Source organism: Schistocerca cancellata, chromosome 1 (assembly GCF_023864275.1).
Source record: "Schistocerca cancellata isolate TAMUIC-IGC-003103 chromosome 1, iqSchCanc2.1, whole genome shotgun sequence".
Classification (NCBI taxonomy): Eukaryota; Metazoa; Arthropoda; class Insecta; order Orthoptera; family Acrididae; genus Schistocerca; species Schistocerca cancellata.
The window spans coordinates 801,949,609-801,977,243 of NC_064626.1; the positions used below are offsets into that span (position 1 = coordinate 801,949,609).

Here is a 27,635-nt window from a genome sequence, read left to right on the forward strand (position 1 = left end):
AAGGACCAGCAACTGAATTTATTTATTACCGATTCCATTTTCTGTCACAGTTGTGTATAAACTTTAATGGTGACATTTTCATACCATTACCTTCATCAAAAAGTACAATATTAATAAAAAATAAAATACAGTATGTTAATATTATGAGAAGCATAGAGTACTAAACTCCTTATACAGGAGAAATTGAGTCACAGACAGCCACAACAAAATGACTGCTATACATTTGAGCTCGCAATCAAAAAGCCTCCTTCTAAAGTAGAAAACACACACACACACACACATTCAGACAAACAAAACTCCCAAACACGTGACCACTCTCTCTGGTTGCTGCCACCAGACTGTGCACAACAACTGCGGCTGATGGGAAAAACAATCTTGGATGGTGGGTGTAAGGAGTAGGCTGAAGAGGGGAGGGAGGGGAGGGGATGGGGAGGGCGAGGGCGAGCAGGGTAGGGGTGGGGGAGGTGTAGGGCCATTTGTGGGAGTGTGTAGAGATATGATGAAGACAAGGTAGTTCTGCTAGGTGCAGCTGGGTGGTTTGAGAGGGGGGAGAAGGGGTAGGTAAAGGGCAGAAGTAGAGGAGGGGAAAGAAACTAGTATGTGTGGTGCTGGAGTGGGAGCACGGCAGGGGATAGGTGGGTGAAGGACAGGGACTAGCAAAGGCTGAGGCCATTCACCGCCAGGGTTTCGACTATCTCTCATCATTCCAACCCTGCTCCCAAACTCTTGCCTCCTGGCTCATATCCCGCAATCTCTAGATGCAAGACCTGTCCCATACATCCTCCCACCACCATCTACTCGAGTCTGTTCACAGGCATCAACACCCCATCAAAGGCAGAGCTACCTGGGAAAGCAGTCGTGACCTACAAACTAAGTTGCAACCATTGTGCTGCTTTCTATGTGGGCATGACAAACAAGAAGTTGCTGTCCACACAAACGGACATCAACAAATAATGGCCAAGCGACAGCTGGTTCAGCAAGCTGCTGAACATGCTACCCAACACAGCATGCTTCACAACCTGCGTCATCTGGATCCTTTCCACCAACAGCAGCTTTTCTTAACTGCACAGGTGGGAACTCTCCATGCAATATATCCTAAATTCCCACGTTCCCTAAAACCCGTCTCAGATGGAGCAAGGTTCACCGCAAGTTGGCGAGATGGCGTGCATGCCAGCCGGCTTGCAGGGAAGGAGCCGGCTATCTTCAATGCCGAAGCTCTCCCACGGTGTAAGATCGGCAGCATGTTGTATCGAACGAAGATGGCTGCTTCAGGTGCAGATGTTCAGAGCAAACTGACGTTATTAGCTGTTTCGGTGCTAAACGATGCAGAAATGCGTGGTACTGAGAGAAGAAGAAAGAATGGATGAAAAACTGGATTAAGAGCAGAAACGCTGGAAAAAGTGTGCTCTCCATGCTTCATAAAGAGTTGAGGTTAGTTCGCATAACACCTACTTTTGTTTAAAAAGTATCACCATTTCATTATTGTTTGACTTTATAAATATACCAGTAATGACTGTTATATACAACTTTATTTTATAGGATAGAAGATCGTACATACTTTGCAGATTTTTTACGAGTGAATGTATTGGTATTTGAAGAACTGCTTTTCGATGATTATACTTTGGCGTACTCCACTTTAAATTGAGTACGTAAAGTGTGCATTTTGCTATAACACTCCTTGCTCGTCGTATATGGTCGAACAAGACACACGGCACTTGCAACTCTTTCGAGTGCTTCTGCACGCAAGTGTTTATTATAATAGTTTGCGTTTTTCACGACGTACAGACACTGTTCTTCCCTATAAGTACATATCAATGCTTCAATCGCTTCCTTGGACCACTGTGGTGCCATTATTTATATATTATAAGAACTTCCTACTGCACCTCACAACACCAGAAAAGCGACTGTCAACAAAGACTTCCCGCCCAAGCTTTCTGCGTCTGATGTAACAAACGAAACATCTCATGATTGGCCAACGCAGGTAGCACGTGGGGAACCTTACAAGAAAAATAGCACCGGACCTATCCTGGAAATCTTACAAGGTTCCCAGCAAGGTAGCCCGCTAGCCGACGACGGAGCCCGCAAGGAAACTTACAGCGAATCTTGCTCCGTGTGAGATGGGCTTAAGCCGTCCCCCTTCCCGATCTTAACCTTTGCTGGTCCCTGTCGTCCATCCACTTATCCTCTCCTCTGATCCCACGCCAGCACTACACAGCATTTTATTGCACCAAAGCAGTCTTTTTTCCTCCTTTGAATCCCCCCCCCCCCCTCCCCCCGCCCTCAAGCCTCCTGACTGCGCCTAACGGCCCTCTGCTGCCCCCAACATGTCCCTGCAGGCTCCCACAAGCAACACTACTTCTTCCCTCATCCCTACCCTGCTGTCCCTCCCCCTACCCACTCCCACCACCCACATATTGCTTTCCCCATCAGGCACAGTTGCTGTATGCTATCGGCCTCTGCAGTGATGATGCGTGTGCAAGTTGTGCTTGTGCATGTTTTATACTTTAGAAGAAGGCCTTTTGGCCACGAATTCATGTGTATAGCAACCTTTTGTTGTAGCTGTCTGCGACTCAATGTCTCCTCTATATGGAGAGCAGTGGTATATCCTTTTCATAATATTGTTGTTATTCCATCCTGGACTTTCCATTGTTTGAAATACAGTATGTTAAAATACATAAATAGTTTCCAAGGACTCCGTATCCACAGATCACAATAGCATATACATCGGTTATGACACACCTGTGTCTCCAAAATTTGACTGTAATGTAATTTCAGGGAAGCATGTAAAAGATTTGTTCTCACACCAGGTCAACATAACAAATGTAATTAGGAGAATGTGGTTGGTGCCCTCAGTTTTCTATTTACATTCCCAAATAAACTTTACATTTTTTTTACAAGTTTTCCTCTAAAGCTATTCCAGTTTTCATCAAATGTGATTGTGACATTACATATTTGGTTAAAAATTAAAAATATATGTCTAATGTTTCATGGTAATACAATGAAACTATTTTCTATAATCATAGACATACTGGTACTGATGAATGACGACAGTACACATGAACACACTACTTAACTGAGGGTGCTTGTCAAGGTCCCCCAACCACATTTTTTATGTTTTTATGGTATATCAACAAGTCTTTAGAATGTTCGACTGGAATTATGTTACAGTCAAATATCAGATAGGTAGTTATGTCATAACTGATGTACTGCACTATTGTGATCTGTGCATACAGAATGTTTGAAAACTATTTACATCAGAGCTGGGCCATGAGCTGCCAGTGAGGCTACTCGAGGGCAGTGTGGGCATTAATTTCACTGTTGAAAAATCACTTTCACACAAATATGTGGTCCTGAACAAACTGATGACTCGAGCAGGTATTCAAAACCATTGCAGAAACTGTTCTGCTGGGAAGTTCTTGTAAAACATTTCAATATTTCATGCAGTGCGAAACCTCTCCATGACTACAATACTATAATGAAAGTCAATGAGCTTCAACTAAGTTTCAGGAGGTGCACTTTGAATGTCCACTGCAAAAGGAGTTGCTACGACAGCAAAATCAAATTCAACTTGATTTAAACTACTAAATGTACTATCAAAGTTTTGTAACAAAGCCTGTAACACTGTAACAAATTCATCAACACGTCCACTCAGTGTCTCCTTTTCAAGATTTATTTCATTTATAAATTGTGCAACATTAGAAAAGTGCACAAATGACCTTTCTGAAAGTTGCTTTATCCACAGTAGCAATTTTCTTTTAAAACTCTAACCTGATGCCACAAACATCGGTAATTAGTTTATTAACTACCCTGCAAAGTCGTAATTAAGGCATTCAGGAACTTTGTAAGGTCATTTATAAATGCAAGATCTAATACACACTAGGAAAATTGCTCCAGTTTAATCCTCGTACCACTGGAAAAAAAATTGAATGAAATAAGTATTAGTGTTAGTGGTGTTGAGAAACAACTGAAATCGTTGAAACTGAACAAAGCTCCAGGCCCTGATGGAATCCCTGTCAGATACTATACTGAATTTGCGGCTGAGTTGCCCCTTTTCTCACTATAATCTATAGTAGATTCCTTGAACAAAAAACCTTGTCCAGTTCTTGGAAAAAGGCACAGGTCACACCCGTCTACAAGAAGGACAGTAGAAGTGATTCACAAACCAACCATCCAATATCGTTGTCACTGAATCTTAGAACATATTCTGAGCTCAAACAGAATTAGGTATCTTGAACAGAATGACATCATCAATGCCACCCAGCATGATTTTCAGAAACATAAATCGTTTGAAACCCAACTCACACTTTTCTCACATGACACACTGGAAGCTTTGGATCAAGGGCAACCAAGTAGATGCAGTGTTTCTTGATTTCCAAAAAGCATTTGACTCGGTACCGCACTTATGTTTATTGTCAAAAGTATGGCAATATGGGGTATCAATTGAAATTTGTGACTGGATTGAGGACTTTTTGGTAGGGAGGACACAGCATGTTATCTTCAGGTGTGCCCAAGGGATGGGCATTGGTACCTTTGCTGTTTATGTTGTATATTAATGACCTGGCAGACAATATTAATAGTAAAACGAGGCTTTTTACAGATGACAGTTACCTGCAATGAAGTACTATCTGAGAGAAGCTGCATAAATATTCAGTCAAATCTTGATAAGATTTCAACATGGTGCACAGATTGGCGACTTGCTCTAAATGTTCAGAAATGTAAAACTGTGCACTTCAGAAAACGAAAAAATGTAGTAACCTATGTCTATGATGTCAATAAGTCACCAACGAAATTGGCCAATTCGTACAAATACCTGGCTGTAATGCTTTGTAGGGATATGAAATGGAATTATCACATACATTCAGTCGTGGGTAAAGCAGGTGGTAGACTTCGGTTTATTGGTAGAAAACTCGGAGCTGCAATCAGTCTACTAAAGAGATTGCTTACAAATAACTCATAAGACCAGTTCTGGAATATTGCTGAGGTGTGTGTGACCTGTACCAGATTGGACTAACAGGGGATATTGAACGTTGTTATGGATCTGGGAGATGTGTTATTTTCTACCGGATTTGTCGATACCAAATTGTAAATGTTTTCTTATATTTTTGTCAGAATTTTTTTATTGTAATTTGCCTTATTATATGTTAATTTACTTATATTTTTGAGAGTGAAAGCATATTGACTACTTTTAGTAAATGTGACGAAGAATCAAAGAGACTGATTACAAGTGGAAGCTTGTGTGTTGTGTAAAATGACTTTGTCGCTGGAGTCGTCTTTGAGTGTACTCAGTCGGCAGTTAACTCTTGGTGTGTGTTGACGGTAGAACAATGTGCAGGCCGCCGTCATAAATAATTTTGAATTATGTTACTATTTTTTTTTATATAAACTTTAAGAGGAAACTACATTCGAAGAAATGGTATTTGAAGCACCAAAAATGAGGCAAACGCATTGAACCAGGTCATTTCTGCAGCCGACAAAGATGCATTGTGGAATCATACTTCCACTAGACAACTGAAGCCAAGACCAATATCGCCTTGTAAACATCTAACGGAAAAGGTACTGTCACGAAATATGACAAATTTAAGTAAATAAAAATAGTGAGCATATTTCAACTGGTGTCTCAGCTGGGATATCATATTTCAACTGGGGACTGTAGCCAGGATATTGTGCCCACGTGATCTTTGACAGTGCTACGAGGAAGAAAATTTTTGTGTGTTAATACCAGTTTTTCAGAATGTGTGTTACAGTATTTGTGTTCATCGGGAAGTAAAAGTTTTGGAGAAGAAATGTTTCGGCAAAAAATATAATTTTTGACAGAAGAAAATACTTCAAGAATTTTGGTCAACAATCACATGTATGGAAAATGTGGATTTGCAACAGTAGAAGAGTGTTCCAGATAAGTCACGAAACCCTCGTATTTTGTTAAAACAATCTTTTTATCTTGTTTTGTATTGTTGTGTATAATTTTTTTTTCTTCACAATGACATGAGATTTTCGAGAGTATTCTGCCTAAAGTAGAAAGTAGTAATTTAATAGACTTCGAAAATCAGAACAGGTCAAATGAAACAGAAAGAACCGATCAATTTGATTTAAAAAGTTTTCTTGTAAATTTCCGAAAGAAATTAAACAATCAGTTGACGACAATAAGGATTACTGGGATGAAAAAATTGATAACATTTTGTTGCAAGTCCAAGCAGTCAATACCCAAGTGGGTGATCTTTCGAACAGAGTTGGCAGTGTTGAGGAAAAAATTGAATCTGTGGAAGCAAAAGTAAATGAAATTGATGCTAAACTGAGCGATGAAATTAATATTGCAAAAAATGAGTTACTGGTGGATAGGGAAAGAAATTTAATTGATTTTAATGAGATAAAAGGGGAAATTAAAAATTTGGATGAGAACACAAAAGTTTTAGTAAAAAATGTACAACAAGAAACTGACAATCGTTTGGTTACTCTAGAAAAAGAGTGCAATGATTTAGAAAACAAAAAATCTGTCAAAGAACTTAGCGAAAAAATTGAAAGTTTTGACAATGAATTTCAAAGCAAAAATCACAATGTCAACACATGCAATCTTGTATCTAATATTCCAGTGAAGCACTTTTCGGTAGATGGACCCTTACATCCCGTTGATTTTATACAGTATTGTAAGGATTGTTTTTTACCTCACTCACCAGATGATATGAAAATTAAATTTGTGAAAAAATTCTTGGAAGGGGAATTCTTTGACTTGGGCAAACCAGATTGTAACTTTGGGGATGACCTTTTCAGAATTTGAATCAAAATTTCTGGAAAATTTTTGGGATGATCTTAAACAAACTAGAATCAAAAGTGAATTTTTGAATGGGAGAAACTATAGAGAATCAGATGGGAGCATGAAACAATTTTGCAAAAGTGAACTTCAAAAACTTATTTATTTAACAAAACCTTTGGATGACTTGATCAAAATTGATACCTTAAAGAGAAGATTGCCATCAGCAATGCAGTTGAGTTTAGTTCATTGTCCTGATAGTAATGTAGAGCAGTTTCTCAATTATATTGAAAAGTTGGATAGGGTAACAACAAGAACACACAGTGGGCTTACTCAGAAAGGTAATGGTCAAAATTGGGGAAATGACAACTTTCAAAAAAGGGAACAAAACAATTATCATGGCGTCAGTCAAAATTCAGGGGGATATAACAATTTTCAAAAGAAGGACCATAATTTTCATCCAAAACAAGAACATGATTTTCGCGGAAATAATCAACAAAATAGAGAACATTTTAGGGATCAAAATCACAGAAATTTTGATAGAGATCAGTGCAATAGAAACTACCAACAATCAGGTAATGTTTGGCATAGGAATGGGAACAGAAATGTTAATCAGAGACATTGGCAGAACCACAATCAGCAGTTCAAGCAGGAACCAATTGTAATTCAGGAAATAAAAAACGAGTAGACACCCCCTTGAAGGTCCGCAAGGTTGAGGCAGAAGGTGAGCATGATGAAAGGACCAATGGATGTGACTATCATAAACCCAAACATGACAGTTCCAAACCTAAGCTATCACATGAGGTTATCAGTTGTTACTTATTGAAAAAAATTCAAGAGGAAAATAATGATGATATTGATAAAGATAAAATTTTCAGTACACAAGAACATACAGTAGATAAAAGTAATTGTGATTCATTTAATTTAACAGAGTTTTACACTTGGGCAGAAAAGAACAACACTTTGTCAGATGATGTAATTTGTAGTAGTTCAGAGACGTGTGTGAATGAAAGAGAGAATGCATGCTGTGAGAATGAAAATATTGGTGAATGGGATCTGGTAACTTTAGAAAGGGAAAATAATATTTAGGGGATAATTTGAATGTGCATGACCTGAATATGTATAATGATAATGATGTTGATGATAAAGTTGATTATGATAGTAATGGTATTGATGATGATGTTGAGAAAAGGTGTTTCATTAGTTTAAATAGGGAGTTGGGTAAACACATGGTTGAAAATGGATTAAATAGTGAGAATATTATAGAAATTCCCAGGGATGTTACCAGGATGAATAAGGCTCACAAGCTGGGTGTATGTTGTAACGGAACATATTAAAGGCTTTACTTTACCGAAGTATGCGATACCCTCCAAATTCAACCAGTTTAACGAGTATTTATGATTATAGAAAAGTTATTGTGTATGTTAACAATGATTGCATAACATGTCTCCATAAACAGTCAACCCATTAAATTATACTGAATAACTGACCCACACAAAAGTTTATATCACTTGATCACTGATACAGCAAATGTCATCATGTAAAAACACTAAGTTCATCTTAAATAATTAATATGAAGTACGAAAAATTGTGGCCAACTTTGGTATTTTAGATCTCCTTAAATAAAAATCACCCAGTGAAACCTATTTGTTCACTAGGAGCGGTTTCACTCAGTATTCACGAAATCAATCCTATTTTAGACGAAAACCTATGTAATTCTTAATAATTCATGTTATTTATTTATTTATGCAAATTAGAGAAATCAGTTGACAAACTTCTAAAAAACGGCCTTTTTGTAACAAAGAATTATTCTGTCAAGTCAACAAATCTGTCTGTCATTTTAATAACATGTTAAATTATGTCACTCGATGCAAATTAATAACTTTTCTGCACAAATTATGATAACAGATGTACATGTGACTTATAAACTATATCTCTTTTTAGTAGTTCTTTGACAATGTTATAAATACAAGCAGCAAGAAGGGTCGAGAAGCAGTCGGAATGTCACTTTGGTAAAGTGTTTTTGTGTGTTATTGTTTGAGGTGGATAAACAATGCAAAGAACATGTAAAGGAAGTACTACTTTGTGTTGTGTCATGGTCTTTGGTGGACAGTGGAATTAAGATGGCCACCAGAGTAATAAATATTTGAAGTTTACATATTTGTTGGTTTCGCTCGTTCTTTATCGTCAAAAGCACATAAAAAACACGGGACCTCATGGTTTTAACCCTAGACAACCAGATTTAGAGCCAGCATCAGCATCGAGACACAGCAGCGATCCAGCAAGTAGCAGCGATTACCACAAGTGCTAACAAGCTCCGTAAATGGGAGTGAAATAGTGCAATTATAGCTATTAGCAATATCTACGACTAGGCGACCATTACAATGTGAAAGTGTGAATTTTGATGTTGTTGGTAAAGAATCTGACTACACAAATAATGATGACACATGTATAACTTCTAGCCTAAGTGAAACTTTTACAGATACTAATGACACACACACATTTCTTATGAATCTATGGCTGAACAGTGAAACTATTTCTTTTGACAAGAACTTTAGAAAGATGCTTATTAATGTATGTGAAACTGTATGTCCTGAGTGGTGGAAAAAGATGAGATATTTTATTTTTGAAAAGCTGAAGGATCAGTACTTCAATAGTATACAATGTGATTTGGATGAAAATTCTTGGCTATTTGAGGTAATAGAGAGTACTAATGACAATTTTGTATCTTGTGCAAATTTTATAACTGTGACAAATAATACATGTAATGATATACCATATGATTCTGATAAGTATAGATTTGGGGAAATTGAAAGTGATTTATTACATGAGGATACAGGTTCTGCGAAAAGTGATCAACTTTGCAGTCCTTATATAAAAGTTCAAATTGGGTCATGGATTGGTAAATGTTTAATTGATACAGGAAGTGAGATCTCGGGAATATCTGAAAGGTTAAGCAAGAAATTGAAAGTGGGGAAAGATTTTGTTGAAATGCCAGTTGTTGGGGTAAAGATAAAAGGTGCTACTGGGAAGAGCAGTAAATTGGTAAAAAGCCAGGCTTTAGTGACATTTTTAATTGAAGGCAAGTTGTTCACACATGGATGTTTTGTAATTCAGGAATTTAATGAGGATTTTCTTTTGGGTATGAATTGGATAGTAAAAGTAAATACAGCATTTGATTGGGTTGGAAGAAAACTTTTTATAGAAAATAGTGAAAGGGAATACATTCAGACAAATTTTGTGAACACAGTTGGTGATCAGAGTAACGGAAATTTTGACAGTATCAATTTACTAAAAGAAAATAGATTGGAGAATATTGAAAGTCATAGATTTCATACTGATGAAGTTGAATTTGGGAATTTAGTAAATTTGAAAATTTCAGAAACAAAAAATTTATCTGGGGAGCAAAAACAACAGTTAGAAAATCTGCTGTGGGAATACAGTGATGTTTTCAGTGACATACCTGGTAGGGTAAAGGGTTATCAGTGTGAGCTTCAGGTAAAACCTCATGAACCATTTTTCATAAAACCACACAGTACTGCAATATCAAAAAGACCTGCTGTTGAGAAAGAGCTGAAAAAGATGGAAGGATGTAATATAATAGAAAGGAGTATCAGTGCACATAATAATCCTCTAGTAGTAGTTTCGAAAAAAGATGGTGGAGTAAGATTGATTTTGGACTCTAGACACTTAAACAAAATGTTTGGATCTAACTTCGGGTTTTCATCAGGTACCACTTTCGGTTAATTCTAGGAAATATACTGCTTTCTTGTACAATGGTAAGAGTTACCAATATTGTGTTGTGCCATTTGGGTTAAATTCTTCTGTTTCCGAATTTATAAGAGCTTTGGATCATGTACTGGGGCAAGAACTTGCTCTAAACTGATAATTTATGTAGATGACATTTTGGTTACAGGGCAAAATTGGGAGGAACATTTTTCGATTTTGAAGTCAGTTTGTGAAAAACTTAGAAAAGGGGGGATGACATTGAAATTAGAGAAATGTAAATTTGCAGTTTCTGAATTAAAATTTTTGGGTCATGTTGTCACAGACAAGGGAATTTTGGCAGATCCAGAAAAAATTAAAGCAATTTCAGAAATTCCTATTCCTAAGACTAAAAAACAATTAAAGTCGTTCTTTGGGTTATGCAGTTATTACCGAAAACATATAAGTGATCAGAGTATGAATGCACCATATTTAAGTCAGTTACTTAAGAAAAACACTGTTTGAGTTTGGGATAAAAGTTGTCAGGAAGAGTTTGATAAAATTAAGCAACAGTTGAGGAAGCAACACTTATTACACAGACCTGATTTTAATTTACCATTTTGTTTGAACACTGATAGCAGTAATTATGGGCTTCGAGCAGAGTTATTTCAAGAACGAGTAGAGAATGGAGTTAAGATTCATTGTACCATAGCATTTGCAAGCAGAATGTTGCTCAAGCATGAGAAAAATTATACAGTCACAGAGAAGGAACTTTTGGCAATTCATTGGGCTTTTACAAAATTTAGAATTTACCTTATTAGACATAAAACCATAGTATTTTCGGATCACAAAGCTTTGAGTTACTTACAAGAGTGCAAATTATACCACAGAAGATTGACCAGATGGACAATATTTCTACAACAGTTTGATTTTGAAATCAAACACATAAAAGGTTCTGAGAATGTAGTAGCTGATTCACTTTCAAGGTTACCAAGGGGGAGAAAAGGAGATTTTTGAACAAGAGGAGGAAAAGCAATTTAAAATTAGATACTTGAAAGGGGTGGAAAATGAGAAAACAATTAGAGCTATGTGTAACAAAATTAGAAAAAATCAAAATTTGGGTCAGAGTTGGAAATTAATCAAAGAATGTTTAGGCAAGAAGGGGTATGAGAAACTTGATAAATTTTACAAATTACATAAGGGGATTTTATTTCGGAGAACAGATGTAGATTCTGATAATTGGAAACTGTGTTGACCAGAGGCAGATGCTGATAAGCTGATCATTTACATACATGAAAGTTTTGGTCATTGTGGGATACAGAAGTGTATTCAAAAGATACAAGAAAATGTTTATTTTTCCAATATTGGAAAGAAGGTAAGAAAAGAATTGGCAACCTGTGACAAATGTCAGAGAGTTAAAGTGAGCAATCAAAGATGTGGTGGAGAGATGCAAAACATTATTCTGGAAAAACCTTTAGATCTTATCGCAGTGGACTTATAAGGAATGTTACCAAAGAGTAAAGGTAGTCACTGTTAAATATTTGTTATGGTAGATGTATTTTCAAAATTAATTAAACTATATCCAGTGAATCAAGAATCATAAAGAAGGTTGTATACCTGGAAGAATCCTGGAGATACTAAAAGGTATCAGATAGATTATATAATGGTAAGACAGAGATTTAGGAACCAGGTTATAAATTGTAAGATATTTCCAGGGGCAGATGTGGATTCTGACCACAATCTATTGGTTATGAACTGCAGATTGAAACTGAAGAAACTGCAAAAAGGTGGGAATTTAAGGAGATGGGACCTGGATATACTGAAAGAACCAGAGGTTGTAGAGAGTTTCAGGGAGAGCATAAGGGAACAATTGACAGAAATGGGGGAAAGAAATACAGTAGAAGAAGAATGGGTAGCTCTGAGGGATGAAGTAGTGAAGGCAGCAGAAGGTCAAGTAGGTAAAAAGACGAGGGCTAGTAGAAATCCTTGGGTAACAGAAGAAATATTGAATTTAATTGATGAAAGGAGAAAATATAAAAATGCAGTAAATGAAGCAGGCAAAAAGGAATACAAACGTCTCAAAAATGAGATCGACAGGAAGTGCAAAATGGCTAAGCAGGGATGGCTAGAGGACAAATGTAACGATGTAGAGGCTTGTCTCACTAGGGGTAAGATAGATACTGCCTACAGGAAAATTAAAGAGACCTTTGGAGAGAAGAGAACCACTTGTATGAACATCAAGAGCTCAGATGGCAACCCAGTTCTAAGCAAAGAAGGGAAGGCAGAAAGGTGGAAGGAGTATATAGAGGGTTTATACAAGGGCGATGTACTTGAGGACAGTATTATGGAAATGGAAGAGGATGTAGATGAAGATGAAATGGGAGATAAGATACTGCGTGAAGAGTTTGACAGAGCACTGAAAGACCTGAGTCGAAACAAGGCCCCGGGAGTAGACAACATTCCATTAGAACTACTGATGGCCTTGGGAGAGCCAGTCATGACAAAACTCTACCATCTGGCGAGGAAGATGTATGAGACAGGTGAAATACCCACAGACTTCAAGAAGAATATAATAATTCCAATTCCAAAGAAAGCAGGTGTTGACAGATGTGAAAATTACCGGACTATCAGTTTAATAAGTCACAGCTGCAAAATACTAACGCGAATTCTTTACAGACGAATGGAAAAACTGGTAGAAGCGGACCTCGGGGAAGATCAGTTTGGATTCCGTAGAAATATTGGAACACGTGAGGCAATACTAACCTTAAGACTTATCTTAGAAGAAAGATTAAGAAAAGGTAAACCTACGTTTCTAGCATTTGTAGACTTAGAGAAAGCTTTTGACAACGTTAACTGGAATACTCTCTTTCAAATTCTGAAGGTGGCAGGGGTAAAATGCAGGGAGCGAAAGGCTATTTACAATTTGTACAGAAACCAGATGGCAGTTATAAGAGTCGAGGGGCATGAAAGGGAAGCAGTGGTTGGGAAAGGAGTGAGACAGGGTTGTAGCCTCTCCCCGATGTTATTCAATCTGTATATTGAGCAAGCAGTAAAGGAAACAAAAGAAAAATTCGGAGTAGGTATTAAAATTCATGGAGAAGAAGTAAAAACTTTGAGGTTCGCCGATGACATTGTAATTCTGTCAGAGACAGCAAAGGACCTGGAAGAGCAGTTGAACGGAATGGACAGTGTCTTGAAAGGAAGATATAAGATGAACATCAACAAAAGCAAAACGAGGATAATGGAATGTAGTCGAATTAAGTCAGGTGATGCTGAGGGGATTAGATTAGGAAATGAGACACTTAAAGTAGTAAAGGAGTTTTGCTATTTAGGGAGTAAAATAACTGATGATGGTTGAAGTAGAGAGGATATAAAATGTAGACTGGCCATGGCAAGGAAAGCGTTTCTGAAGAAGAGAAATTTGTTAACATCGAGTATAGATTTAAGTGTCAGGAAGTCGTTTCTGAAAGTATTTGTATGGAGTGTAGCCATGTATGGAAGTGAAACATGGACGATAACCAGTTTGGACAAGAAGAGAATAGAAGCTTTTGAAATGTGGTGCTACAGAAGAATGCTGAAGATAAGGTGGGTAGATCACGTAACTAATGAGGAGGTACTGAATAGGATTGGGGAGAAGAGAAGTTTGTGGCACAACTTGACTAGAAGAAGGGATCGGTTGGTAGGACATGTTTTGAGGAATCAAGGGATCACAAATTTAGCATTGGAGGGCAGCGTGGAGGGTAAAAATCGTAGAGGGAGACCAAGAGATGAATACACTAAGCAGATTCAGAAGGATGTAGGTTGCGGTAGGTACTGGGAGATGAAGAGGCTTGCACAGGATAGAGTAGCATGGAGAGCTGCATCAAACCAGTCTCAGGACTGAAGACCACAACAACAACAACATATCCAGTGAAAAAAGCTACTAGCCATGAAATTATAATAAAAATTGAAAGAGATAAATTTTCTCAGCATGTTATGGTCTTAGGTGGAGATTTCAATTTACCAGATATAGACTGGGACACTCAGATGTTTAGGACGGGTGGTAGGGACAGAGCATCGAGTGACATTATACTGAGTGCACTATCCGAAAATTACCTCGAGCAATTAAACAGAGAACCGACTCGTCGAGATAACATCTTGGACCTACTGATAACAAACAGACCCGAACTTTTCGACTCTGTAAGTGCAGAACAGGGAATCAGTGATCATAAGGCCGTTGCAGCATCCCTGAATATGGAAGTTAATAGGAATATAAAAAAAGGGAGGAAGGTTTATCTGTTTAGCAAGAGTAATAGAAGGCAGATTTCAGACTACCTAACAGATCAAAACGAAAATTTCTGTTCCGACACTGACAATGTTGAGTGTTTATGGAAAAAGTTCAAGGCAATTGTAAAATGGGTTTTAGACAGGTACGTGCCGAGTAAAACTGTGAGGGATGGGAAAAACCCACCGTGGTACAACAACAAAGTTAGGAAACTACTGCGAAAGCAAAGAGAGCTTCACTCCAAGTTTAAACGCAGCCAAAACCTCTCAGACAAACAGAAGCTAAACGATGTCAAAGTTAGCGTAAGGAGGGCTATGCGTGAAGCGTTCAGTGAATTCGAAAGTAAAATACTAGGTACCGACTTGACAGAAAATCCTAGGAAGTTCTGGTCTTACGTTAAATCAGTAAGTGGCTCGAAACATCATGTCCAGACACTCCGGGATGATGATGGCATTGAAACAGAGGATGACAAGCGTAAAGCTGAAATACTAAACACCTTTTTCCAAAGCTGTTTCACAGAGGAAGACCGCACTGCAGTTCCTTCTCTAAATCCTCGCACAAACGAAAAAATGGCTGACATCGAAATAAGTGTCCATGGAATAGAAAAGCAACTGGAATCACTCAACAGAGGAAAGTCCACTGGACCTGACGGGATACCAATTCGATTCTACACAGAGTACGCGAAAGAACTTGCCCCCCTTCTAACAGCCGTGTACCGCAAGTCTCTAGAGGAACAGAAGGTTCCAAATGATTGGAAAAGAGCACAGGTAGTCCCAGTCTTCAAGAAGGGTCGTCGAGCAGATGCGCAAAACTATAGACCTATATCTCTGACGTCGATCTGTTGTAGAATTTTAGAACATGTGTTTTGCTCGAGTATCATGTCGTTTTTGGAAACTCAGAATCTACTATGTAGGAATCAACATGGATTCCGGAAACAGCGATCGTGTGAGACCCAACTCGCTTTATTTGTTCATGAGACCCAGAAAATATTAGATACAGGCTCCCAGGTAGATGCTATTTTTCTTGACTTCCGGAAGGCGTTCGATACAGTTCCGCACTGTCGCCTGATAAACAAAGTAAGAGCCTACGGAATATCAGACCACCTGTGTGGCTGGATTGAAGAGTTTTTAGCAAACAGAACACAGCATGTTGTTATCAACGGAGAGACGTCTACAGACATTAAAGTAACCTCTGGCGTGCCACAGGGGAGTGTTATGGGACCATTGCTTTTCACAATATATATAAATGACCTAGTAGATAGTGTCGGAAGTTCCATGCGGATTTTCGCGGATGATGCTGTAATATACAGAGAAGTTGCAGCATTAGAAAATTGTAGCGAAATGCAGGAAGATCTGCAGCGGATAGGCACTTGGTGCAGGGAGTGGCAACTGACCCTTAACATAGACAAATGTAATGTATTGCGAATACATAGAAAGAAGGATCCTTTATTGTATGATTATATGATAGCGGAACAAACACTGGTAGCAGTTACTTCTGCAAAATATCTGGGAGTATGCGTGCGGAACGATTTGAAGTGGAATGATCATATAAAATTAATTGCTGGTAAGGCGGGTACCTGGTTGAGATTCATTGGGAGAGTCCTTAGAAAATGTAGTCCATCAACAAAGGAGGTGGCTTACAAAACACTCGTTCGACCTATACTTGAGTATTGCTCATCAGTGTGGGATCCGTACCAGATCGGGTTGACGGAGGAGATAGAGAAGATCCAAAGGAGAGCGGCGCGTTTCGTCACAGGGTTATTTGGTAACCGTGATAGCGTTACGGAGATGTTTAACAAACTCAAGTGGCAGACTCTGCAAGAGAGGCGCTCTGCATCGCGGTGTAGCTTGCTCGCCAGGTTTCGAGAGGGTGCGTTTCTGGATGAGGTATCGAATATATTGCTTCCCCCTACTTATACCTCCCAAGGAGATCACGAATGTAAAATTAGAGAGATTAGAGCGCGCACAGAGGCTTTCAGACAGTCGTTCTTCCCGCGAACCATACGCGACTGGAACAGGAAAGGGAGATAATGACAGTGGCACGTAAAGTGCCCTCCGCCACACACCGTTGGGTGGCTTGCGGAGTATAAATGTAGATGTAGATGTAGATGTAGATTATTTCGCACAGGTGGGTAAACCAGAAGCTATATTATCAGATAATGGTTCACAGTTCACCTCTAAAATTTGGAAAAAGTTTATTGAAAGATCAAATTGAAGCATATACTTATATCTGTTTATTCTCCGTCCACCAATCCTGCAGAAAGATATATGAGGGAAATTGGGAGACTTTGTAGAACCTATTGTAGCCATAAACATCCAACCTGATTTGAGCACATTCGAAATTTTGAAGATATTATGAATAGCCTACAACATAGTTCCACAGGATTTTCACAGTATGAGATTATGTTTAATATTAGACCTCCAAATCTTATATCACAACTTATTGAATTTCCTAAATGCGCACCTTTAACTATGCAAGAGAGAGAAGATATTGTCAGGGAAACAATGAGGAAAAAAGGGGAAAAGAGGAATAAAAGAAATAACAATAGGGTAAAATTAACCACTTTCAAAATTGGGGATCTTGTTCTGGTCAAATCTCATGAAAAATCAAAAATGTTAACTTCAGAAATTAAAAAATTCTTTGATATCTATATTGGGCCTTTTGAAGTCATAGAAAATCCACACCCTAATGCTTATCGTTTGGTATATCCTAAGTCAAAGAAATTATTTGGTCTCAGGAATGTTGTCTCTTTGAAACTATATAAACAGAAATCATAATTTCAAAATTTAAATAACCTATTATCATCTAAAACAAAAGTCCTCCACTGGAATATGCTTGTTAGAACAAAACTACCGTACAACCAAGTATGTATATTTGCATGTATAAATTAATAATTTGAAGTCACATGTTAATTGAAACTGATGAAAAAACACTGTTGTAACAAAAAATGAGAGAAAGATTTATTTTTAATTTTTTACAAAAAAAAGTCTCCCTAGTGAGCATTTTTGAATTTTTCTAATTTTTGGAAGCTAAGTCTTCCCTGTGGGTGAAGGCATGCATGTGAGGACATGCATGCAAAGGTATAAGTTTCAAAACCAATTTTAGATAAAGCCTCATGATACATGAGCAATTTATTGTTGTTTATACTGATGTTGTGGGGAGCGAAAGTACTCTTCACAAGAATGTGACTTGTAGTAATATTGTAGTAGAGAGGCAAGTGTACATAAATAATTGCAAAAAATTTAGATAATACTGATGTATCTTTAGCTGTACTAAAAGAAGAAGAAGAAGAAAAAAACAAAAAACCAAGAGTAAAAAAAATAAAAAAAATTTAAAAAGAAAATCATAAGCAAAAAAATATACAAAACAAAAAAACATGAGTAAAAAAAATTTAAAAAAAAATCATAAGCAAAAAATATACAAAAGAAAAAAACATGAGTAAAAAAATAAAATTAAAAAAAATCAGAAGTAACAAATATATAGGAAAAAAAACACTACACTATATATGTCCAGTATCATTTTTACTGTACAATATGTAAGCATAATGAAATTAACATTAATATAAAAAAAAATTTTAAATCTTATTCTAGGAAATGAGTTTTACTTTTCTATTATTTTCAATCTGTATGCTGTATGTTATAATATTTCTCATGTATGTTTTATACCGTGTATATTTGTCATGTTAAATAATTTCTTTACTTGAATTTTTTGTGTATGAGATTCATGGGGAAGTATCATTGCAACAACAGCCAATAACAAGTCCACAGATTCAAAGAGTCCAAATTTGGATGAGGTTATCAGACTGCATCATTAATGTACTAATTGTGTAATACAGATCCATTACTGAGTGTGGTCAGGATTTTGTTGTATATGTTCATAACAACAAAAGCCCTGGGGAGCAGTTGTAATGGATCTGGGAGATGTGTTATTTTCTACCGGATTTGTCGATACCAAATTGTAAATGTTTTCTTATATTTTTGTCAGAATTTTTTTATTGTAATTTGCCTTATTATATGTTAATTTACTTATATTTTTGAGAGTGAAAGCATATTGATTACTATTAGTAAATGTGACGAAGAATATCAAAGAGACTGATTACAAGTGGAAGCTTGTGTGTTGCGTAAAATGTCTTTGACGCTGGAGTCGTCTTTGACTGTACTCAGTCGGCAGTTAACTCTTGGTGTGTGTTGACGGTGGAACAATGTGCAGGTCGCCGTCATAAATAATTTTGAATTATGTTACTATTTTTTTTATATAAAATTTAAGAAGAAACTACATTCGAAGAAATGGTATTTGAAGCACCAAAAATGAGGCAAACGCATTGAACCAGGTCATTTCTGCAGCCGACAAAGATGCATTGTGGAATCATACTTCCACTAGACAACTGAAGCCAAGACTAATATCGCCTTGTAAACATCTAACGGAAAAGGTACTGTCACGAAATATGCGAAATTTAAGTAAATAAAAATAGTGAGCATATTTCAACTGGTGTCTCAGCCGGGAGATCATATTTCAACGTGTACAGAGAAGAGCAGCACGAATGGTCACAGGTTTATTTAATCCATGGGAGAGTGTCACAGAGATACTGAAGGAACTGAAATGGCAGGCTCTTGAAGACAGACATAAACTATCCCCAGAAAGTCTATTAGCAAACTTTCACGAATCGGGTTTAAATGATTACTCTTGGGATATACTACAACCCCAACCCCCCCCCCCCCCCCCCCTCCCCATGTATTGCTCACACAGGGATCGTGAGGATAAGATCAGAATAATTACTGCACACCCAGAGGCTTCCCACACTCCAAACATGAATGGAACAGGAAGAAACCCTAATAACTGGTACGTTGGGACATACCCTCTGCCATGCACCTCATGGTGGTTTGCAGAGTATAGATGTGGGAGTCCCAAACTCTTTCACTGGCATTCCTTTCATGTCTAGGAATGATGGTATCTCTTAATGCAAGTTGAAATACCTTCTATGATGACACCTCAACACAACCAGTGTACTTCACAAAAACATGCTACATTGTCATAATCACACCCCAGATCTGCCAGGAAGGATTTAAACTGCCAATGTCCCAAATCATGTGATCTCAGGTTGTTATCTGTTTTCACATTATCATCCACAATGCCACTTATTTTGCCACATTTTGCCAGCACATTAACACAATGTGGGACATAGTGTATCGCTGATATTTCCTGCTGGATGCCAGTTTCTTTTATCTTACTTGTTATCAAAGCAGCAATACCCGACTTTTGACCAATAGTTGCTGGAACTCCATCTCTTGCAGCCAGCGAAAGTTTTTCCCGGAAAGTTCATATTTGTCAATGATGTTTCATAAGCAAGAAAATAAGTTGTTGATTGTAGCTGTATCATGCATTGGCAAGAAGTTCCTTCATCAACTTGAATTCTGCGTCAACACCTCTCACAAACACAGCAAGCTGAGCAACATCTGGTACATACATGCATTCAACCAAAGCCATAGACATAAAAAAAATCCATATCTTTCATCTTATCTTTCAGTTGCATTTTCAACTTGTTTGCCCTTTCTTTGATGCAACTGCGAACTGCCCTCTGTAAAAGAGGGACCGTTTTGAAAACTGCATGAGACCCTAGACAGAAGATTGTTGTGGCAGCAACAAAATACTATTTAACAAATTCCCCAGGGCTGAAAGGATGCACCGATTTGGGTATTTTAAGAGCTATGTGATAGCTCACTCACACTGCACCATCACTGTGGCTGACACATTTCTCTTCCAGTACATAGAATAGAGGGCAAAGCCACATAATGCTTTATAAATAATAGTAACATTTTTAAGATATCACATAAATCTATATGAATTTTCTTTCTTCTTTCTCTTCTGTTTTAGCTCAAGAAGTCTAGTCTTCCTTTCTTCACTAACCAAAGTGATCACAAATTTCTCACAAAGTAGTTGACAATATTACTTCACACTGTGCTTCCTTCATGCCGATAAAACAGCATTACAAAACAAACACTGTGGCCCAGTTTGTGTTTTAATAAAAAGTAATCTTTTCCCCACTGTGCGCTGAAGTGTAGGGATTTAACCGACTTCTGTTTTCACGATCTTAATTCCTCCTCAGCTATTTTCCCTCACACTAACTTTGTCCTACAACAAATGCCTAAGATACTTCGATACTGAAAACACTAATGACACAAAGTAAACAGGTCCGTCTTGTGTGTGTGTCAATAACGAATAAGCAACGTTAGCAGAGAGGTGGAGAGGCAACTGCTGGCTGACAGTGCCTGTGGGCACTCATTGATGTCCACGCCCAAATTATCGCATCTGTCCACCCCTGATTTATGTAGTTTAACTTACTGTACTTTTAATTTTTACTAGCTCCCCCCCCCCCCCCCCCCCAGCTTTTCATCCATGTATGTGTTTGACACATGTATTGGACACACCTCTTCCCTCTACTTGTATCCATCTGTTTCTCCCCCTCTGTCCACCTCACCCTGCCACCTTTATCTGTCTATGTCTATCCCATAGTCCCCACTCTCCCCTTTGGCCATTTCCTACACTCCCCTCTCTCTGACCATATCTTCTCACCCTCCTCCTGACCATGACTTCCTCCCCCTCTCTTTCCATTTCTGCTTCCTCCTCTCTCTTTTCCACCTGCCCAGAATTCCTCCACACCTACCACCTGCTCATGCATCTCTCCTCCCTCCCCTCTCTCTGTCCACTTCCTCCTCCTGTTCGCTCTGTCCATTCCCTCCTCTATCCATCTCAACTTGTCTGCAGCCATGCTCATTGACACATGTAGCTCTTGCAATGCAATTCAATAAAACAGGTTCATACTACTCCCACAACATGCCTGTCATGCAGAGGAGGCTACACATCAGTGGCTTGAAAATCATTTATGTGTCCCTCACGTACAGACCTCCACGTAAAGCTCATCGATAAAGCAGGTCGATGCTACTCCGAAACAACACATCTATCATGTAGGGCAGCCTACATGTTAGGATCCAGAAAACCGTTGCTTGTCACTGACATGTAGGCTGTCTGGCAGAGCAGGTTGATTTGGGAGGCCGATACTGCTCCCACACAAATACCTTTGCAGGGCAGCCTGCACTCCTCGGGCTGGAAAACCATGCTTTTGCCTCTATCTCTGCTCCTATTAGACCTAGTCTGTTATAAATACCACAGGACTGACTGATACTTTTCAGGTCTGCTACACACACACACACACACACACACACACACACACACAGACAGATATTTCAGATTAATATTGCAGGTCTTGATGTGGTCAATGGCTTGAAAATGAACACAATTATTTGAAACCAGGCATCATTAAAGATTATATGCAACTATGACAGAAAACTAAATAAATATATAAACTTTAAGGTTTGTTGATGACTCTGTAATTCTGTCATAGACAGAAAAGGATTTGGAAGAGCAATGAACGGAATAGATAGTGTCTTGAAAAGACAACAACAAAAATAAATAAGAGTAATGGAATGTAATTAAATTAAATCAGTCACTGCAGTGGGAATTGGATTAGGAGATGAAACGTGAAAAGTAGCAGATGACCTTTTTTATTTGGGCAGCAGTACAACATGATGGCCAAAGTAGGAAAGATATAAAATGCAGACTGGCAATAGCAAGAAAAGCATTTCTGGAAAAGAGGATTTGCTAACATCTAACATAAATTCAAGTGTTACAAAGTATTTTTGAAGGTATTTGTCTGGAGTGTAGGCTTGTACGGGAATAAAACATGGACAGTGTGCAATTCAGCTAAGAAGGGAATAGAAGCTTCTGAAATGTGGTGTTATATGGAAGAAAGAGTGAGTGTGTGTGGGTGTGTGAGTAGGCACAAACTTTTAGAGGGAGACCAAGGCTTGAATACAGAACGTAAGTTCAAATGGATGTAAGTTGTGGTGGCTATTCAGAGATGAAGAGGCACAGGATAGATTAACATGGAAAGCTATGTCAAACCAGTCTGCAGAAAGGCCGCAACAACAACAACAACAACAACAACAAAAACAACAGGAGAGGTAACTGTGTACAATAAAATCTATTTGAAAATAAAATTTCCAGTTTATTATACTGTAATAACAATTTCAAAATCATGCCTTTAGTCATTTCTTGCAATGACATTGCATTCAAACAATTGCAACCAAACATAGTTTGAGTTTCTATGTTGCACAACAAGGAAAGCTGTTATTAATCAATGATCAGTTATCATTCATATGAAAGCAATGTATAAATCTCATGGTATCTGCTGCTTGTCAGGTGCAGCCCTCAGTGCCATAAATTCTGGTTTCTGTACAAATTGTAAATAGCCTTTCGCTCCATGTATTTTACCCCTGCCACCTTCAGAATTTGAAAGAGCGTATTCCAGTCAACATTGTCAAAAGCTTTATCCAAGTCTACAAATGCTAGAAACATAGGTTTGCCTTTGCTTAATCTAGCTTCTACGATAAGTCATAGGGTCAGTATTGCCTCACGTGTTCCAACATTTCTACGGAATCCAAACTGATCTTCCCCGAGGTCGACTTCTACTAGTTTTTCCATTCATCTGTAAAGAATTCACGTTAGTATTTTGCAGCCGCGACTTATTAAACTGATAGTTCGGTAATTTTCACATTTAACAACACCTGCTTTCTTTGGGATTGGAATTATTATATTCTTCTTGAAGTCTGAGGGTATTTCGCCTGTTTTATACATCTTGCTCACCAGATGGTAGAGTTTCGTAAGGTCTGGCTCTCCCAAGGCTGTCAGTAGTTCTAATGGAATGTTGTCTACTCCGGGGGCCTAGTTTCGACTCAGGTCTTTCAGTGCTCTGTCAAACTCTTCATGCAGTATTATATCTCCCATTTCATCTTCATCTACATCCTCTTCCATTTCCATAATATTGTCCTCAAATACATCGCCCTTGTATAGACCCCCTATATACTCCTTCCACCTTCCTGCTTTCCCTTCTTTGCATAGAACTGGGTTTCCATCTGAGCTTTTGATATTCATAAGTGGTTCTCTTTTCTCCAAAGTTCTCTTTCATTTTCCTGTAGGCTGTATCTATCCTACCCCTTGTGAGATAAGCCTCTACATCCTTACATTTGTCCTCTAGCCATGCCTGCTTATCCATTTTGCACTTCCTGTCGATCTCATTTTTGAGACGTTTGTATTCCTTTTTGCCTGCTTCATTTACTGCATTTGTTATATTTTCTCCTTTCATCAATTAAATTCAGTATTTCTTCCATCACCCAAGGATTCCTACTAGCCCTCGTCTTTTTACCTACTTGATCCTCTGCTGCCTTCACTACTCCATCCCTCAGAGCTACCCATTCTTCTTCTACTGTATTTCTTCCCCCATTCCTCTGAATTGCTCCCTTATGCTCTCCCTGAAACTCTGTACAACCTCTGGTTCTTTCAGTTTGTCCATATCCCATCTCCTTAAATTCCCACCTTTTTGCAGTTTCTTCAGTTTTAATCTACAAGTCATAACCAATAGATTGTGGTCAGAATCCACATCTGCCCCTGGAAATGTCTTACAATTTAAAACCTGGTTCCTAAATCTCTGTCTTACCATTATATAATCTATCTGAAACCTGTCAGTATCTCCAGGCTTCTACCATGTATACAACCTTCTTTCATGATTCTTGAACCAAGTGTTAGCTATGATTAAGTAGTGCTCTGTGCAAATTTCTACCAGGCGGCTTCCTCTTTAATTTCTTACCCCAATCCATATTCACCTACTACGTTTCCTTCTCTCCCTTTTCCTACTGCTGAATTCCAGTCACCCATGACTATTAAATTTTCGTCTCCCTTCACAATCTGAATAATTTCTTTTATTTCACCATGCATTTCTTCAATTTCTTCATCATCTGCAGAGCTAGTTGGCATGTAAACTTGTACTACTGTAGTAGGTGTGGGCTTCGTATCTATCTTGGCCACAATAATGCGTTCACTATGCTGTTTGTAGTAGCTTGCCTGCATTCCTATTTTCCTATTCATTATTAAACCTACTCCTGCATTACCCCTATTTGATTTTGTGTTTATAACCCTGTAGTCACCTGACCAGAAGTCTTGTTCCTCCTTCCACCGAACTTCAGTAATTCCCGCTATATCTAACTTTAATCTATCCATTTCCCTTTTTAAATTTTCTAACCTACCTGCCCGATTAAGGGATCTGACATTCCACGCTCCGATCCGTAGAACGCCAGTTTTGTTTCTCCTGATAACGACATCCTCTTGAGTAGTCCGCGCCCGGAGATCCAAATGGGAGACTATTTTACCTCCAGAATATTTTACCCAAGAGGAGACCATCATAATTTAACCATACAGTAAAGCTGCATGCCCTTGGGAAAAATTACGGCCGTAGTTTCCCCTTGCTTTCAGCCGTTCGCAGTACCAGCACAGCAAGGCCGTTCTGGTTAGTGTTACAAGGCCAGATCAGTCAATCATTCAGACTGTTGCCCTTGCAACTACTGAAAAGGCTGCTGCCCCTCTTCAGGAACCACACGTTTGTCTGGCTAAAGCTATAAAGATTAGAGCTACATAGAGGTCATTAGAGATGAAGCACAAGCTAAGATACTTATCCATCTGTGTATCATGAAGAACTCAAACTTGAGTGACTACTGTTCATTTACTGGAGGTACTGAAAACCTTATCACTGACAAAGACAAGTGTGTTTCACAGAACAATGATATTTAGTGTGAATACACTTAAAAAATTAACAGAGTGAAGTGCTACATGTAAAATACAGGCGTTCACTATTTACAATGGATTATACATGTGCACTGATAAAACATCACAGGATGATAGGAAAAGGGTTGCTTGCAGAGTACTCAAGAAATGGTCACACTGTTCATTTGAGCAGATTTCACAAGTTTCGGGCAGTTTTTCTATAGTAGAATGCAACAAAAGTTGTATAAACATTCATGGCTAATCAAAATGAACTGCCATGACAAGTTCTGTTATTCCTGTCTATACAAAGGGTGATATCAAAACAAATGTTAAACTAAATGCCATTCTTGATATTTGCAATATGCATGAAACAGATGTGGTAAACTCCTTGGAGGATTACAAATAATGAAAGGAGTAAAAGTAACAACTCACCACATAGCTGAGGCATTGATTAATCAGTGGGCACATACATAAGATGGAAGAGATTGCTAACCCTCTGGACCAGTCTTTTTCAGAGCTAACAGAATACACAAACACACATGTGCAACTGCACAGCTACAGTGTATCAGCAGTCAACTGGAATGAGTGTGGGAAGGTCTCAACTGAAAGATTAGCAACACTTTCAGTCTTGTTTACATTCGTACTGATCACTCAACACTTTAATTATATGGTGAATTGTTACCTTCACTCCTTCCATTATTTTTATGTAAAACAGAGGTTGACAGGAGTTTTCAGAAGACCTAAAATTAGTCATTCAAGAGCAAACTGATGAAGTGGTAGAAAGTCCTTTCCTCCCAAGTGCTCCTTATGACTGCAGCAAATGCTTTTGCTTTGTTTTGAACTGTGAGACTGGGAATCTTAAACAAAAGGAACTATTGACATTTTTCCAAATTTTGTTCCACACTGGGGAAGGAATTTCTCAAAAAGGCAAAAAGACAAATTCAAGAATGTGCTTCTAATGTAACTAACGGCACTGGACTCCCAAAAAACACATTCAAGTAAAATTTGTGATTCTTGAGCTTCTACTGGATTAGATGACATAAGTCATGAGTGTATCTAGGGGTCCAACAGACATTAAGGTCCAGCCGTAAACCCATGAGTTAATTTATAACGTTTGTTTGCAAAAGAGGAGAGAATCTTGCAGGAATGCAGGTAGGCATAAACAAAGTTGTTGTTGCCCCGACTATATACCTCTCTGTTTCAAACTGTTGTAAAACAAAGCCAAGTATTTGTAAAAGTACTCAATAACTTCAAACACATTTCTTACCTTGTGCTTTATTTCTGCATTATTTTTAAAACTGTGATTAACCAGAGTCTTGAAATAAAAGGTATAAAATAAGCCTTCAAGCTTGCTTTTTTGCTGTAACTATTGATTTGCAAGACATATCACTTGCAAACTTTCCAGTAACATTTAAAACTAATTATCAAAGGCTGCTTTCTAGACATGCAAATATCTAGGTGACTGGGATTCCCACAAGGTACAAACTGGTGGAAACAAATTATTGCCACTAATTCTTCAAGAAACTTGAAGGACTACAATTGTTGTTCAGCGCTCTGTATAATATTAGAATTTTCTGTCACAGATTTGTTTTACTGACAATATCACTTTGTTAAAACATAAAACCGGAAAGGAAGGAATCATAACACTAAAATGAATGGTAACATCTGGAGATAAATACCTGATAAAGAGGTTTAGCTTCGTCCAGGTGATGTATACGCAAGTATCTGTCTAAACTCACACTGACTACATATGGTTCAGTAGCACTGCAAGCAATGGATCGTATGCCCCCAACTGGCCCTTTATAAGACTTTGCAATATGACTTTTGCCACGGAAGTCAATCAGTTTCATCTGTCCCCTCCCGCTGCCAACAACCACACACCTGTAAGACATTTAAAAGCTCAGATATTGACAAAACTGTCTTTGTAAAACTAATGAATGAAGAAATATTAATAACAATTCAGATGTTAATAAAATAGTTGACATGAATTACTAAGGCATCTCAATGAATATATGAAGTTTTAATCACATTATTAATACAGACATAATCACTTGCTAAATAATATGTTACTGGCATGTCTCTACCTAAAGAGATAATTCTTTCCATCTTAAGGATATAGTGCAGAGTCTAAGAACTGGAACCTTGAACTACAAACAACAACTAGTAAGTACAGACTTCGTGTCCCCTTGTCCTCGCAATAGGAGGGTCCCTCGCATAACAGGGTCTGAGTAACCTACCCCTCCATTCTAATCATCCCCAAATTCTTCCTAT

The 27,635-nt window shown here is 38.1% G+C and overlaps 1 protein-coding gene across 1 annotated transcript in view; it reads right to left on the reverse strand.

Annotated features, from left to right (window-relative positions):
• The window catches only part of LOC126187907 (WD repeat-containing protein 74), a 109,003-nt gene that overhangs the window by 18,045 nt on the left and 63,323 nt on the right, over positions 1 to 27,635 (reverse strand). Inside the window, exon 6 of the mRNA XM_049929265.1 lies at positions 27,044 to 27,245. Coding sequence (XP_049785222.1) covers positions 27,044 to 27,245 — 202 coding nt within the window. The remainder of the gene's footprint in view (positions 1 to 27,043; positions 27,246 to 27,635) is intronic.